Below are 15,100 nucleotides of genomic sequence, written 5' to 3' on the forward strand. Positions count from 1 at the left end.
TTAACAATACTAGAGGCGTGTAAGTCCAGAATGAGCAGCAGTATCAAGGGAGTTTCGTGCGTTTAACAACCGTGGACTTTGTTTTTCCCCTTTTTATTTTTGGACCTAAACCATTAAACTTTTTTTTTTTTTTTTTTTAAGGAGCTTGTTGTCTCTGAGCTGCTCTGAACTATCTTTGGTGAGTTTTTTTAATTTTATTTCTCCCCCCACAAAGTTACTGCCGAGACTGTGACGTTCTTTACCAGGTTGACAAGACCTTCAAAAAAAAAAAGAAAAAAAAAAAAAAAAAAAACTGGGGAGAAAAACGCCACGGAGGCGAATCGATCCCCAAACTACCAAAAGAGGATCAAGTTCAACCTTGTCTGACTTTATCTGACTTCTAACAGAAGTAGCAAAACGCCACAGCTGAAATAAACGCTGGAGTTACCTGAAGCCAGGTGAGTGCCGTTTTATGTGCTTTTTTGTTTGTGTTATTTGTGTCATCATGTCACAACATCTACCTTTGGGCATCTTCTAGGAAATCTAAGGCAATCGAACAGGGTTTCAGAACTCGGAGTTAAGCTATGTCAGAAAAAAGAAGTAACATTTGGAACAATATGAATTTGAAGCAAAATATTTTGTTACAAAGTTAAAAAAAAAAAACGTAGTGGCCAAATTGGTTTATTTAAAAAATACCTATCCAGCCAGCTAAGGTGTGTTTCCTGAAAGTGATGAATAACATAGTTCCTGGTTGCAGGGGAAGGACAGCGTTGGGTAAGACCAGATGAGGTATTTATTGGAGCCTTTTGTTTGTTTGCTGAGAGGTGTCCCTGATCACTTTTATCTCTTAGAGGACTTGTTGTCATAGTGCTGGGCCTTCACAACGCCACAAGCAAATAGTCATTTGTATGAATACTCCATAGTGATATTATGGTGACTGCAAAGCAATAGTTGTTGCTTATTGTGCTTCGTCAGGAGTTCATGTTTTGCATACCAATAAGATGTTCAGCCTGACATCACAGCAGCATGCCAGATGCTCACATCTGGCACACATGGCGGCTGCTAAGATGCTAAAGTTCAGAGTCTGAAGCCTCGTGACGACGGATGAGAGAGCAGAGTAGGGGCAACGTGGGTCCATGTGCCAATATTTAACAAGTGCATCATCTGGAGATTTTCTAATGTCATGCCGTCAACAGCGGAAAGCACGCTCATTCATTACTTTGTGTTATTTGACCAGGTTTGTCCCATCAGGGACAAACCTGGCTGCCAATCAAACATAAAAAAAATCTTTCCAAAAGACACCAAAAGCTAGAAGTAGTTTTACCCAGAATGCATTTGTATCCAAACACTCATACTGATGAGCGAGAAGATGGGCACGTAGGAGTGTCCAGGTTACATTCGTGCGGGAAAAGACGACAGCGAGTGAGAAAACCAGTCAGAATGTCATTGCCCTGTGACATACAGCGTGCAACATGCGAAGACAATTAGCAGATGCACTCACACACATCTTCATATTCAACACAAGATTTCAATTATTTTCTAAGGAAAGAAAATAGGCTTATTTCAACAACAAAATACCAATTAGTTTCAACTTTATGTGAAAATCTTGGTGGAGAATGCTCTGTCTGTTAGTTATGTGTAGTGTAAACATTCATGGGCCAACAGTGTGTCCTTGTGGAACACCCTCTCATGTAATGATCGCGTTCTCCTGGGTTCTACCTGCGAGTCGGTTTCCAAACCAGCCAGCTGTTTAGAAAAAAGGAAAAAATTTATGGTTATACCTATAATACAGTCCAAATCAGTTCATTAGCAGTAACAGAGAACATTGTTTAAATTGGCCACGCCAGCTGCTTGGTAGGCATTAAGCGGTTGGCCGTGTTTGTTTCAGGAGCTGAATGGCCTCTGTTGCAGCAGTGAAAACTGAGAAGCGGCCTGCAGCTGATTCTCAGGATGCAGAGTCAAACGCTAAAAAGCCCAGGTAAGCTCAGGTGCACCTGGCACACTATTTCTGTTACATATTCAGGATTTTTTTTTGTTTGTTTGTTTGTTTTTTAGCAGGACTGATTAAATTCTCTGCCTATCCTAAATTAAGGTGGGTTTTAGCTTTTAATAGCATGCTTGCAAATGCTTTGTGTAGCCTCGGTGCTGTCAGAGGGATTTGGCAAGCACCACATTTGGTACCGTCATCACTCAGTCTGTGCCCCCCCCCCCCCCCCCCCCTCCCCCTCCCCCCAAAGGAAACTGCTGCCCAGCCTGAAGACTAAGCGAGCCCCCGAGCTTGTCCTGGTGATTGGCACGGGGGTGAGCTCTGCGGTGGCTCCGCAGGTCCCTGCTCTCCGCTCTTGGAAGGGGCTCATCCAGGCCCTCCTGGACGCCGCCAATGACTTTGACCTGCTGGAGGAGGAGGAGAGCCGGCGGTTCCAGAAGCACATGCAGGAGGATAAGAATTTGGTGCATGTGGCCCATGACCTCATTCAGAAACTTTCTCCGGTAAGGCTGTCTTGAGTTTCTTTCCTGTTCCTGCCCTTGCCAAATCTCTCTCTGTCGCACACGCACATCTTGGACTGAACACACCGCCGCTGACCTTCCCTGATCCACATTCACCTCCAGACGTACCACAGAACTTTGTCATTACATAAGGCTTGGTTGTTGAGCTTTTTTTTTATTGAATATGATCAACGCTGGTACGTTTTTACAACCATTTTATGTAGTACACATAGATAACAGATTCGCTGTTTCTTAAACCCTGACCTGTGCAAATATTTTAAACCCTCCTGTGATGTTCACAATTTGGTTCCAGATAATCCGGTTTTCTTACATCCTTGTGAAGTGTTGATTGATTGATGGCTCTCCTGGCTTCGTGAAGGTCTTTCTGGTTTTCTTTAGACTTTTGCAGCTTTTTCACTAATTTAGCATCCAGTCCTCCAGTCAACAATAGCATATTTTTCAATGTGTGCTTAAAGGTTTTTAAAAAAAGTGCAAATGGAGGTAACAAGAAAACTTGTAGAGCACATAAAATGTCTTTAAAAAAATCCAAACAGAGGACCTGAAAGCTGCATCACCCTTAAGCTGAGCATCTATTAGGTCTATTAAAGTTATCCTTTTTGGAAACGAGTCATTGTTGCTCAAACTGTATTCTATCTATCAATGTGGTGATTGTGACATATCAGGAGTTCACCTAATTTAATGTTGCCCCACTAAGTTTTCGCTGCAGGATGCTTGATCCGTTTTAAAGTCAGTTCCTCGCTAAGGTGGCCGACGTGTTGTTGACAACACTGGTTCGTCCATTGGGTTTATGAGCCTTTTTACAACAGAGCGATTCACGGGTCAGGGTTAAAGGGGCGTAACAAACACAAAAGCATTCTTCTGAAAGCGGTAATTTACTGAAATGTAAATGAAGAAGTCTAAATAAACAATTTAAAATTGCCCTTAGAAAGCTAAAGGAGCTATTCAAGACAAAGGGAAGGTTGTAAGTCTGGCTTCCCGGAAGAAAAAGAAATCCGGGTTTGTTAGAAAATGAATATGAAGATGTATCGGGATCAAGGATGTGGGACATGTTATTCTGCTGTGTCAAATGCATATCAAAGTTATGGTGGAGTGTAATCTCCTCTTCATTATATTTTCAAAGGATATTGGAATGAAAGACGTGTATATATATATATATATATATATATATATATATATATATATATATATATATATATATATATATATATATATAATAAAACTCAGTAGGTAACAGTATGTTGTTTTAGTACAAATCCAGATACGATGGTCTCAAAAAGGGAAGCTAATGGCTAGCTTGGGGCCATTACCGCAGCTAATTTCTACCATCTGAAATTAATTCTCAACATTCTCAGAAACACCACACTAGTTTATGCTAGTGGTATTTCATAATCCTTTAAAATGTCATATTTGTATTGCATGTTTTTTTTTTGTTGTTGTTGTTGTTTTAAGAAGACAACAATTATCTTCGCTCGTAGATGGTTTGCCTCCAGTTACTTTCTGTTATGAAACCCAGTTATTTGGACCGGAAGCGGTTTCTATCTTCCGATCTCTGCACACACAGGATCATTTGTGGTACGCTGCCTTCTCTCCTCCGCTGCAGGTCTTTGATTTACCTACAGCGGACTAATCTGGATTTTATATTTAATGGAGAGAGTTATCCGCTGTTAGCTGAATCTCACTTCACAAAGTCTGAACCAAGTTATATGTTATATATATTTATTTTGATATACCTTATTCTTTATGTGGGTCGTTTTTAGACTGCTGGACAGTAATGCTGAAGTGAAACAGCAACAAGTTCACTGGATTGACAATACTTCTGTCTTGATTCTGTAAACAGAACGTATCTAATGTCGTCTGACGGTTGTATCAGATAGTCGTACCCTGGTAGAGCAGACCCCCTTTGGCCTGCAAGTTGCGTCGACAGTACAGTTAAATCGTGAACATATACAATATCCTCATGCGTGGCATAAACAAGGTGTTCACTTTGTCAGAACCTCAAAACGTTTTCCGTGTGGTGCACCAACCAAAGTCTGCTAAATTCCAGGAAAACCCCTGCTGGCCGGCCACTGCCCCAAATTACAATCTTAACACTGTTTGTACCCATACATGGATTCACATTCCTGTTAAACACAACATTTTATTTATTTTTTTTTTTTTTTTGAAGGTGCCTCCATAAAAGCGTTTTAATTTCTTCTTTTAAACTGATCGCTGCAGCGTTTGTCAGTTTGGCCTGCGACTAAAAGATCTGCGAAAAATTCAGGAGGGGACAAAACCGAACAATGACGGATTTACACGCAACTGAATCGGTCTGATCTGGATCGGGGGCCCGGCAGATGGGAGTCTTAATACCGTTTGCCTCCTGTGTTAGTCATGTCTCATCGCACCTTTGACTTTGATAAAAACACGCTTTGTTTCGGCCCTCAGCCTGTCGGGACAAAGGGAACAAACAGCGCTTTTATGGCTTTTATCCGTCGTGTTTATTTTTGATCCAACGTCGCGCAGACACCAGCCCACTCCCGTTGGCCGCAGGCACAGCGGGGTCCGGCACAGCGGGTCGGGTCGGGAGAAGGAAAAAAAAAAAAAAACCCAAACAAACATGGAATATTGTGAACCAGAACCCCCCACCCCATTCCTCCCCTCCTGTAGCCCATATTTTCCATTCAGACACATTTAAATCTCCACCTATGACTGCAGTGGCTTATAGTGGAGCATGTGAACCTGCAGCCCCAACATTCACAAAACTCCTGTTTCCCCCTGTTCTCTAGAAATACTTGTGCTCTCACTCGTCTCGGGCTCAGGGTTGCCTTGCTAAACAAAACCTCGTTTTTTACGACTGTGTTTTGCCGTTTTCCATAAACTGCAGACTTCGGCGTTAATCGCTTGTCCTTGGAATGCTGTGTTTGTGGATGTGAGACACCTGCCTTATGGCCAGTCAGGGGTTTAACCCACTTTCGTGGATTTGTGTATCGGCCAAGTTTCTGTGCCCTGTAGAAGTAATGAGTGTAATCTGATGGGAAAACTCTTGCTTTGTCTCATGAATCCTTTCATTTTTTTTTTTTTGCCTTAGCAACAGCAAGGCTCCTAACACATGCGCCGTTTCAGCTAAGAAGGGAAATATTCATTTATCTATTATTGATTTTTGCTTTATCATCATTTATTATGTTTACAGTAATCATTCAAATGGTAAATGGTTTGAAGCAATCGGTGAAGTTTCTTTGTTACTGAATAATAATTTTCAGTTTGGGATGGATATTTTGAAGAAGCAGGGCTGTTTGCTTGTTCTTTAGTTGGTTATTACATAAGTTGTGAGTCAGCCCAAGGACAGGGTGATCAGGATGGGTGCTGCGGACACTAGCTGTAGATAATGAGCTTCTTCCTGTGGAAAGGACTCCTGCTGTTTAGCCCATTAGAGCTGTAATCTGTAGAAGTGAGGGCAGCATTTTCTCTCAGTCTCTGATCACCTTGGTCACTGATCCAGCCTTTGCTATCCATAGCCATCAGCATCTTCCTTACTCTTTTTTTTTTTTTTTGTGTGTGTGTGTGTGTGTGTGTGTGTGTGTGGGGGGGTATGACACCCATAGCAAGATTCACACCACACAGTGCAGGACATAATCTTTGAGCGGAAAGACGTGGCGTGAGTAGCTGAGGAAAGGAACAGAGGGGATGGAGCCTTGGACTCAAAGATGTCCTGAAATCCGACACACAATTTTGCATTAAGAATTTCATTGAAATTTGCAGGGTTAATATGCAGAGTCTGGTTTTTAAATTTGGGGAAAAAAACACATTTTTCATAGTACCCCATGCTATTGTCTATTCTTTTGTCCATCTATAATTTAATCCTCATTCAAGTCATCTCAGACCTCAGACGCACTCCATTTCTCAGATAGACATTTCTATTCTTAGAGATTTGATTTACACACGGTCTGGTCACGTTGGATCATAAGTCGGTCCGATCAAAAGGCTTTTTGTTTTGAGTTAGAAATTTGACTTCACATTGAGGCAACTTTGTTTAATGGCCTGGAGATATATCTCCCCAGTGGCCATAAGAGCAATTATCTTCATGATCAGTATAGTAAATCTGGTTAGTCTTGTACCAATGCCTTATTTGTTTTACACTTGTCTGTCTGTCTGTCTGTCTGTCTGTCTGTCTGTCTGTCTGTCTGTCTGTCTGTCTGTCTGTCTGTCTGTCTGTCTGTCTGTCTGGATAGATAGATAGATAGATAGATAGATAGATAGATAGATAGATAGATAGATAGATAGATAGATAGATAGATAGATATAATTACTTTTGAAGGTTGGCAATTTTACACTTAGTGTGAACCATAACAATTCCTATAAACAAATTGACATTTTTTTTCTTTTGTAGAACGTTTTTTAGGAGGAGTTAAGACCCTAAAATTATTATTTTATTTAATTATTTGTTTTAATACTGCTGTTAGATTATAAATGGTTTAGCACCAGAAAGCAATAAAGATGTGTTGCCTTTGTGCTCAGGTTTCTTCTTCAAGTCTACTTTGCATCCTCAGAATCAAAACCACGCATGGAGAAGCAGCATTTAGTTTTCATCCTCCACTAATCTGAAACTATTTCCAGAAAACAAGCAAAAGTGCTGAAACCTTAAAATCCATTAAATCATGATTAAAACCCATTTGTTAAATTGCCTATTAGCAATTAACTAAAACATCCTAAATTTCACTCTGTAGTCCAACTTTTCTGTCCTTTACTTTATTATGCCACTGCAATATATTTGATTTCATCATATAAAGCAATTTGAATAGTCGTGTTGCTGAAGTGTGCTATACAAATAAGTGTGCCTTGTCTTTAAAATGTTGCTTTAAAAGTACATTTACAACCTTTGTTGCCTGACCAGATTTGTATAATTTTATCAAAATCTGGTCTGAAAACACATAAAATCATTTTAAGGACTGAAAATGGACCGGCAGCTGCAGTTTGAACACTTCTGGTTTAGATAATTTCAGCCTTTGTGAACTGAAATTTTTCGTAACCTGGCTCATTTGACAATGAATCAGACGCCTTATCTGGGTTTGTTTTGACATTGTAGCCCGGCAATGACCAAAGCTGAACTGGGCTGACTTAACACTACTGCTGCAAACTAAAACCAGGGGCTTCTCCTCACTCCCAGAAGTTCACATCCTGAATGTGAATGAAACAAAGGAGATAATTGTAGATTTTAGGAGAAACAGGAATAGATTTAACACCATTTCCATCACGGGAGAAGAAGTGGAGGTGGTGGAGGAGTATAAATACCCGGGTGTTTACCTGGACAACAAACTGTGAAGCTGTCTACAAGAAGGTACAGAGCAGACTGTACTTCCTGAGGAAGCTTAGGTCCTTCAGGGTTTGCAGCAAAATGCTGCAGATCTTCTGTTAGTCTGTTGGGGAGAGTGTGATCTCCTCTGCCATCATCTGTTGGGGTAGCAGCGTCAGAACAACTGACTTAAAGAAGCTCAGCAAGCGAATACAGAAGGCTTCATAAAATAAAGGACTTTAAGGACAACCCTGAGCATCCTCAGAGTGTTAAACAACTACAGAGTGTCTTCAGTCAGAGGCTTCGGCATATCTGCTGAAAGACAGAGTGCACCAGGAGATCCTTCCTGTCTGCTGACATCAGGATCTGCAACAACTCGTTCAAGACACCTCTGTGACACTTTTATTTTTGGGATTAATGAAGTATTTTTAAATTGACTGGAATGTCGACTACTTACAACAGCCTACAAGCTAAAAAAGAAGTGCTGATCATCATACATCAGAAAATTGCTAACAAAAATAGCTACTTGTCTAAACTTTCCCATATCTTCAGTCGGAGGATTCCTTAAAAAAAACAAAAAACAAATGATAATAGGTAGGCAGATTAGCCAAAAAATTTACTCATCATCACCAATATCATGAACAATAATTCTAACACCAGCCACGGCTGAAACAAAGTGCTGGACATCAAAGACAGTAAAATAACAATAAAAGGATAAAATGTTGACATGTTTCATGAACTGGCGCTATATAAAAAAAATTGAATTGAATTGAAAAATGATAAAACTATAACGTATATGGCCATCCTTCACTGTTTGTTTTGTGTATGGAGGGTCTTGTAAGCCCATGTGGGCTGGGAACCAGGGTGTTTGATCCTTAAATCAATCAAAACAAATGACATAAGAAAATAACAAAATGTCAAAGTTTAAACCAGTAAAAATTGGTCTGAGTCCTCTGAAAACACGTGAACATGTCAAATGCGTCAACATAATCTGTTCAAAAAAAAGACACGAGTGTTTAACAGCGATCTAAATGTTTCTGTGCCAGTAATTGTTCTCATGTAAGAATAGCGTTACTTCAAAATGATATCAGTCAAGTAAAGGTGCAGCAGTAAAACTACTCGTAGAAGTTCATATTTTCCAAAAAGTTACGTGAGTAAATGTAAACAATTACTACCCGCCTCTTGTAAAAGGGCTGTAGGAGGACTCCTATCTAACATGTCTGCATACAGTGAGCATTACAGTGGATCAGAGAAAAGAATATCCAAAGCACATTGTTGCATTATGCTACCACATCAACATTTCTGTTCATTTGCACCACTGACTGTGGAGGGTGCCGTGGTACACATGTAAAGACCTTTTTTAAAACGTGCCGTCGCTGACTAGTGTTGATGTGTCGTGTGCCCTAGAGGACGGGAAACGTGCGCTCCACGTTCTTCAAAGACTGCCTGTACGAGGTGTTCGACGACTTGGAGTGCAAGATGGAGCACGCCGGGAAGCACCTCCTGCAGTCGGTGCTGCAGCTGATGGAGAGCGGCGCGCTGGTGCTCACCACCAACTTCGACAACCTGCTGGAGATCTACGCGGCCCACCAGGGCACCAAGCTGGAGTCTTTAGACCTGACGGATGAGAAGAAGGTAAACTCTTGCTTCGGGTGCGCCGCGGCACCTAATTGATCCTTCCTGCAACAATGCATGTCGTCAGCTTTCTTTCCTCTCAAATCAGTGCAAAGGTCGCTAACGCATGTGCAGCAGCACGCAGCCAGCGCTAGTTGGACCTGAAGAGGTCTCGGAGACTAGCGCCCCGTGGCAATTTCAGGTTGGGTTTTACGTCTGTAGCTGCACACAATGTAAAACACCTGAAAAAGTAAGCTACTGCAGAAATCGCACACAATGGTGACAAACTTCCCATTTGTGACATTGCATGGAAATAAAGTTCCCTGTTGGCTGCTTTAGGGGAAACAGAGATAAGCCCTTTTTGTTTCTGACAGGCGGAAGAAAGTTAAAGTTCAAGCCGATGATGTCAGATTCTATAGATGTATTTACTTTTGGTTTACGGCTGCGCTGCGTCTTTCACAAAGAGCTCTCCTGTCGTGTGCGTTCGCCTCAGCCTAGCGTTTAGTCACGCAGAGGACCTGATGCCTCTCAGCGCTGGTATTTATAACCCCGTCGCCATCGGCGCTAATGTTCTCTCGCTACTATTTAGCGATGCCCGGCCAGAACAGGATGTTGCGCAGCAGACCAGAAAAGTGAAAGCGTACGTGTGCTCGGCCGTTTCTAGGTGTTGGAGTGGGCTCAGGAGAAGCGGAGGTTAAGCGTCCTGCACATCCACGGCGTCTACACGAACCCCTGTGGCATTGTGCTGCACCCTGCTGGCTACCAGAACGTACTGAGGAACACTGAGGTTATGGTGAGCCCTAAACTTTGTTACTGCACTGCAAAAACGGAACTACAAATAAGTAAACTATTTTTTTTTAAATAAGTGTATTTCTCCTTGATTTGAGCAGGTAAATAAGACTATTTGCCAATGGAATAAGATGTTTGCACTTAAAATAGGAACAATTCATCTCCATCATCTTATTTCAAGTGCAGGATGTCTAAATATCTTATTTTAGGGGTCAAAATACTCATTCCATTAGCAGATAATCTTATTTACCTGCTCAAATCAAGGATAAATACACTAACTTTAAGAACATTTTACTTATTTTTAGATCCGTTTTTGCAGTGTGTAAATGCTTTGTTTGGCTGTTCAAGGACAGCGGCAGTTATTATCAATGTATTTGTTCCTTCTTTTTTTTTTGTTGTTTACAGCGCGAGATCCAGAAGTTGTACGAGACCAAATCCTTCGTGTTCCTAGGCTGCGGACGCACGGTGGACGACACGACTTTTCAGGCTCTGTTCCTGGAGGCGGTCAAACACAAGTCGGACCTGGAGCACTTCATGCTGGTGCGGCGGGAGGACGTGGGCGAATTCAAGAAGCTGCGCGACAACATGCTGGACAAGGGCATCAAGGTCATCTCCTACGGCGACGAGTACGCCGACCTGCCCGAGTACTTTGAGAGGCTGGCCAACGAGATCTGCAACCGCGACGCGTCCACCAACGGCTGGGGTGAGCTCCAGGAAGGCCGGCGGGTCTGGTTCTAGCTCGTCAAACCAGTTGTGGTTACGCTTTAACCGGGTCGGTCGGTGAGGGCCAGGGGAACCTGACTGGCTCTGAAATAAGCTTCATCTCTGCTCTACAGGAGAATGAAAGACTTAACTAACAGTAGGGCTGTTTTAGAACCTGGCCTATAATAGAAACTACTGTCCCTGTTCCGTCACATGGTTTGGCTCCACTCCCACTTTTCTCCTGTAAGCTGTATGTGGGATAAGCTTTAAGCAGGGAGGTTTTCAGGGAGGTTTTCCTTTTAATATCTAAGTGCAGCAGTGTCTGCTGTGCTGTGAAAAGCAATTAGCTTTTACTATTTCTTAAATATTTCAAATCAAACATTTTTATATAAATACAAAAAGCAGTTTTTAAATTGTGATTTTTTTTGATTAGGGGGAATTTTACTTCTTTTTTTTTTAATCCAGCCCACCTGGGCCCTTTTGTAAAACACTAATCACATCTTAAACCTAATAACTGGTTCTGTCAACCTTGGTGGAAAAAAAAAAAAAAAAAAAAAACTAGCATCAAGCATTAATGGCAATGAGTTTTTTTTACATCACTGCGGAGGAATTCTGGCCTTTTCCTCTTTGCAGAATTCTATATTAAAAGGTCCTTGAGTACCGGTCTGACTGAGGTTATGCCACATCTTCTCAATCAGATTTAAAAGAGCAATATGTGAAATGTCATTATTTTAGATAAAAAAACTGAAAAATAGTTTTGTGAAGAGCTAAATGTATCTTTTTAGATGGACCATGGTATGAGATCACACAAAATAACTCTGTGTTTTTCTCCAGTCTCTTGTTTACATAGCCGGGCCGGCCACGTGTGCGCACAGCTGCCACTCAGGGCTTTGCCCCTCCCTAGCCGTAAAAGGCCACTGGTGTTAAATATCACTTATTGTTCCTTTAAGACCAGACTTTGACTAGGACACTCCAAATCCTTTGTCTTTTTTTGTGAGACGAGCCTTTGTATTCTTTTAGATCAGCAATGGTTTTCACATTAGAGATCTCCTATGGATGCCATTTTTGCCCAGTCTTTTTCTTGTTGCTGAATTATTAACACTCATCTCTTCTGAGATCTATAGTACGTATACATTGTTCTGAATTATTTTGCCATTACCTGAATAACTTGTCCATACCAATAATTTTGGTAGGGTGTTCTCTTCTGGGAAGGTTCCCCACTGTTCCAGGTATTTTCCATTCGTTGATTGTGGCTCTCAGTGGCGCACTGGAGTCCCAAAGCCTTAGAAATGGTTTTGTAACCATTTCCAGAAGGAAAGATGTCTTTGATTTGGTTTCTTAAAGGGGACATATCATTCTTTATAATGCCTTTCTTCTCACATTCAAATCATTCAGTTGTGCTCTATATGAAGTGGAATTGCAGTGCTTTGGTCTGAATTCCTCGTTATTGCCTCTCTTTTGCCCCTGTTCTGAGGTGCGTCTGAGAGCAACCCGGTTTGGTGTGGTCTCTTTAAATGCAAAGGAAGTCCTTCTTACCTCGCTCCTTTCAGGTCACAGAGCGTTCCACCAGTATGCTGGGGGATGGTGATATTAATTGTGTGGGTTAATACACTTTCTGCACTCCGAGAGACTCTAAGTACACAACAAAATGTATTTAAAGGCCAACAAAAAGTGGATTTTGTATGGTATGTGTCCTTTAAGATCAAGGCACGACATGTTCCCTGTCAGGCTACATATGTGACGGCGAGGGTTAGGCTAACGCCTGGATGTGGCAAAGATTTGTTCATAATTTAACAAGCAATCCGATTTTCACTATTTAAGGTTGATTTGGGTTTTTATTTTCCCTCGATTTGATCATTTGAAAACAGCTTTTTGTATTTACTCTTTGTCTAATAATATCTCTTTGATTTGAAACATTTAAGTGTGACAAAAAGAAATCTGTAAGAGAGCAAACCTGTTTTCACAGCTCTGGATCTGCAGTAAGCATGGTTGAGCTCCCGGTATGAAGGCACACCAACCTTCCTTAGTTAGTTCCTGCTAAAATGTTTTTGTCAAACTATTTTTAAATGCCTTTTAATCAAATTCCAGAAATGTATCTTTGTACTTCAAAGCTAAACTAAAAACTCTGCTTTATTTTGTTTTTTTAATTAGAACATGAAGCAGTTTTTCTTTCTTGTTGGACCTAAAAGTTGAAGGTTTGCTCTACCATCATACCTGCAGATAGCTCTGCTAATTCCCCAGCTATTATCAGCTTGTTATACTTGGGTGACTGAGTTTTAATGGCAAATAAGTCTAATAGAATATCAATTACTTAAAAACTACAGCTAAATTCTGGGTTTTTCCCACTGTCACACACGATTCCCCCCATTGTGGGACAGTAAAGGTATTACTAATCTTAATTTAGTCAAGTGTTTCTTCCAGTTGTCTAACAGTGAATAAATGTGGAGTATTTGAGCAGCTTTAAAACTTTTATTTGCTTACTTGCTTTTAGAAGAAAATAGACACTTTTATGGAAACGCTATATTTTCAAATGAAGCTTTTCACAACGTGTCCCTGCAGAACTCACAGCAGTATTTAAATGTCCGGCCTCTCCTTGAGGAAGCAAGTCATGTTGAAACATTAGTACCCGGTAGTCGTACTACTGCGTCAGGCAAAGATTATAAATCCATGAGGGCAGTTTAATTCAGAGGTTAGTCATTTCTGAAAACATTGTAATAACCACGAAGGGAAGTTCTCCTTTCTGGCAGGCATGTCAGGTTGAACCTGACCTAAAGGTTTCAAACTGAATGATTCACTCAAGGCTGGGCTATTTGTCTTTTTTTTCCCCCTTCACAAAACCAGATTTTCTGTCTCTCTAGAAAGCATGGAACATTTCTTCATGACAAAAAAAATAGATCTGCACAATGAATAAGCTTGCAAATCTGTATAAAATATCAGTGCGTGCATCAACGCAAACTCAGGCAGAACCGCAAGGACCAAATTACTGATTGCCAATGATACCTTTGTCGAGTCAGATGATCTTATAGATTTACAGGAATACCATGATAAGGGGAGGGGTGAGCCCGATCACATTATCACTCTAACTTGCATGTGTCTCTAATGCGGTGCAGCATCATATGCCATGTCCTTCCCTTTTTATGTGCGATTTCAAAGAAAGGTTGAATTTTACATAAATAAATCATTTTTTATTTTTGATCCACAGGGTCACCTTCACAAAACGCAGAGGAACAGCAGAACGGCTTCAGCGCACAGAAAAACCTCCTCCAGGGCTAGGACCAGACGCCGCTCCTTCGCTCCGAGAAGCCCCGCCACTCTTTTTAGACTTTTTTTCCCAGAATAACACACTAAAAACTCTGCCCCTAACCCGTGTTTCCTTACTGCACGGAAACTGTCTGGAGGAGCAAAAGCTGTGACAGAACATTTTCTCTCTCACATCATCCTCGTGTGTGTATATACATTCCACAGTGGGTGGAAACTTTGGGATGGGTTTCTTCTTCGGCTTGTGCTGGGTCTAGTTCACTAAGTGCTATTTAGCGTGATGTTTTCTTAGATGATTCCCGGGTGACCTAAAAGCTGTCAAGCGTTTCTCTGCTGCTCGTTTTATTTCGTCTGAATGAGTTACGATAAATCTGCCAACGCCAAAACCAAAACGACCTCGACGCCCGTTTCCCCAACACTAATGTGCTGCAGAGACGCCGACGCTTGTGGAAGCTAACTGCTAGCGCGCTACAGTCTGAGGACACACTGTTCTCACGTCAGACCCGACTAAACTCGTAGTTCTTGTGTTCAGATGTTAATTTGGATCTGAATTTCTGACACGAGGTCACCTCGACATACCTTCCCCGTTCTAGCTCCAAGGCGCAGCAGGAGGTCCTGACTGAAAACAAACCTCGCGTTGATGGATTGACTCCTTGGGGCTGAAGCCAGTCACCAGAACGATTAAGGAAAAGGGGATGGGTGGAATATCATTCTTCAGAATATGACAGGTAAATGAGTTTGTGTTACGTAAAAAACAGGTCAGCAGAGTGTTTTGTCATAGGAGTTCAGCCACCCTGCCTGCAGCAACCCCTTTGCTAAAAAACAAAGTGTTCTTTGTAAACTTTATTTTTTAAATGTATTTTTAAAACCTGAATGTCTTTCTGACGTTAGTTATTTATATGAACCATTTCCAGTAAAAAAATAATAAAATAAAGCTTTTGGTATCCCACTCATCTCGTTTGGAACACCGATGACCACGGC

General features: G+C 41.3%; 1 protein-coding gene across 1 annotated transcript; it reads left to right on the top strand.

The window, feature by feature from the left end:
* Positions 1–423: 423 nt before the first annotated feature.
* fam118b (family with sequence similarity 118 member B) lies at positions 424–15,072 on the top strand (the record flags this gene model as incomplete). The annotated part of the gene is given in 7 exon segments (NM_001309998.1): positions 424–437; positions 1,868–1,957; positions 2,217–2,469; positions 9,164–9,391; positions 10,035–10,163; positions 10,565–10,862; positions 14,064–15,072. Coding segments are annotated over 6 exon segments (1,062 nt in total). The 5' UTR covers positions 424–437; positions 1,868–1,874.
* Between the last annotated feature and the right edge of the window lie 28 nt (positions 15,073–15,100).

This window comes from Fundulus heteroclitus, chromosome 18 (assembly GCF_011125445.2).
Source record: "Fundulus heteroclitus isolate FHET01 chromosome 18, MU-UCD_Fhet_4.1, whole genome shotgun sequence".
In the NCBI taxonomy this organism is placed as follows: domain Eukaryota; kingdom Metazoa; phylum Chordata; class Actinopteri; order Cyprinodontiformes; family Fundulidae; genus Fundulus; species Fundulus heteroclitus.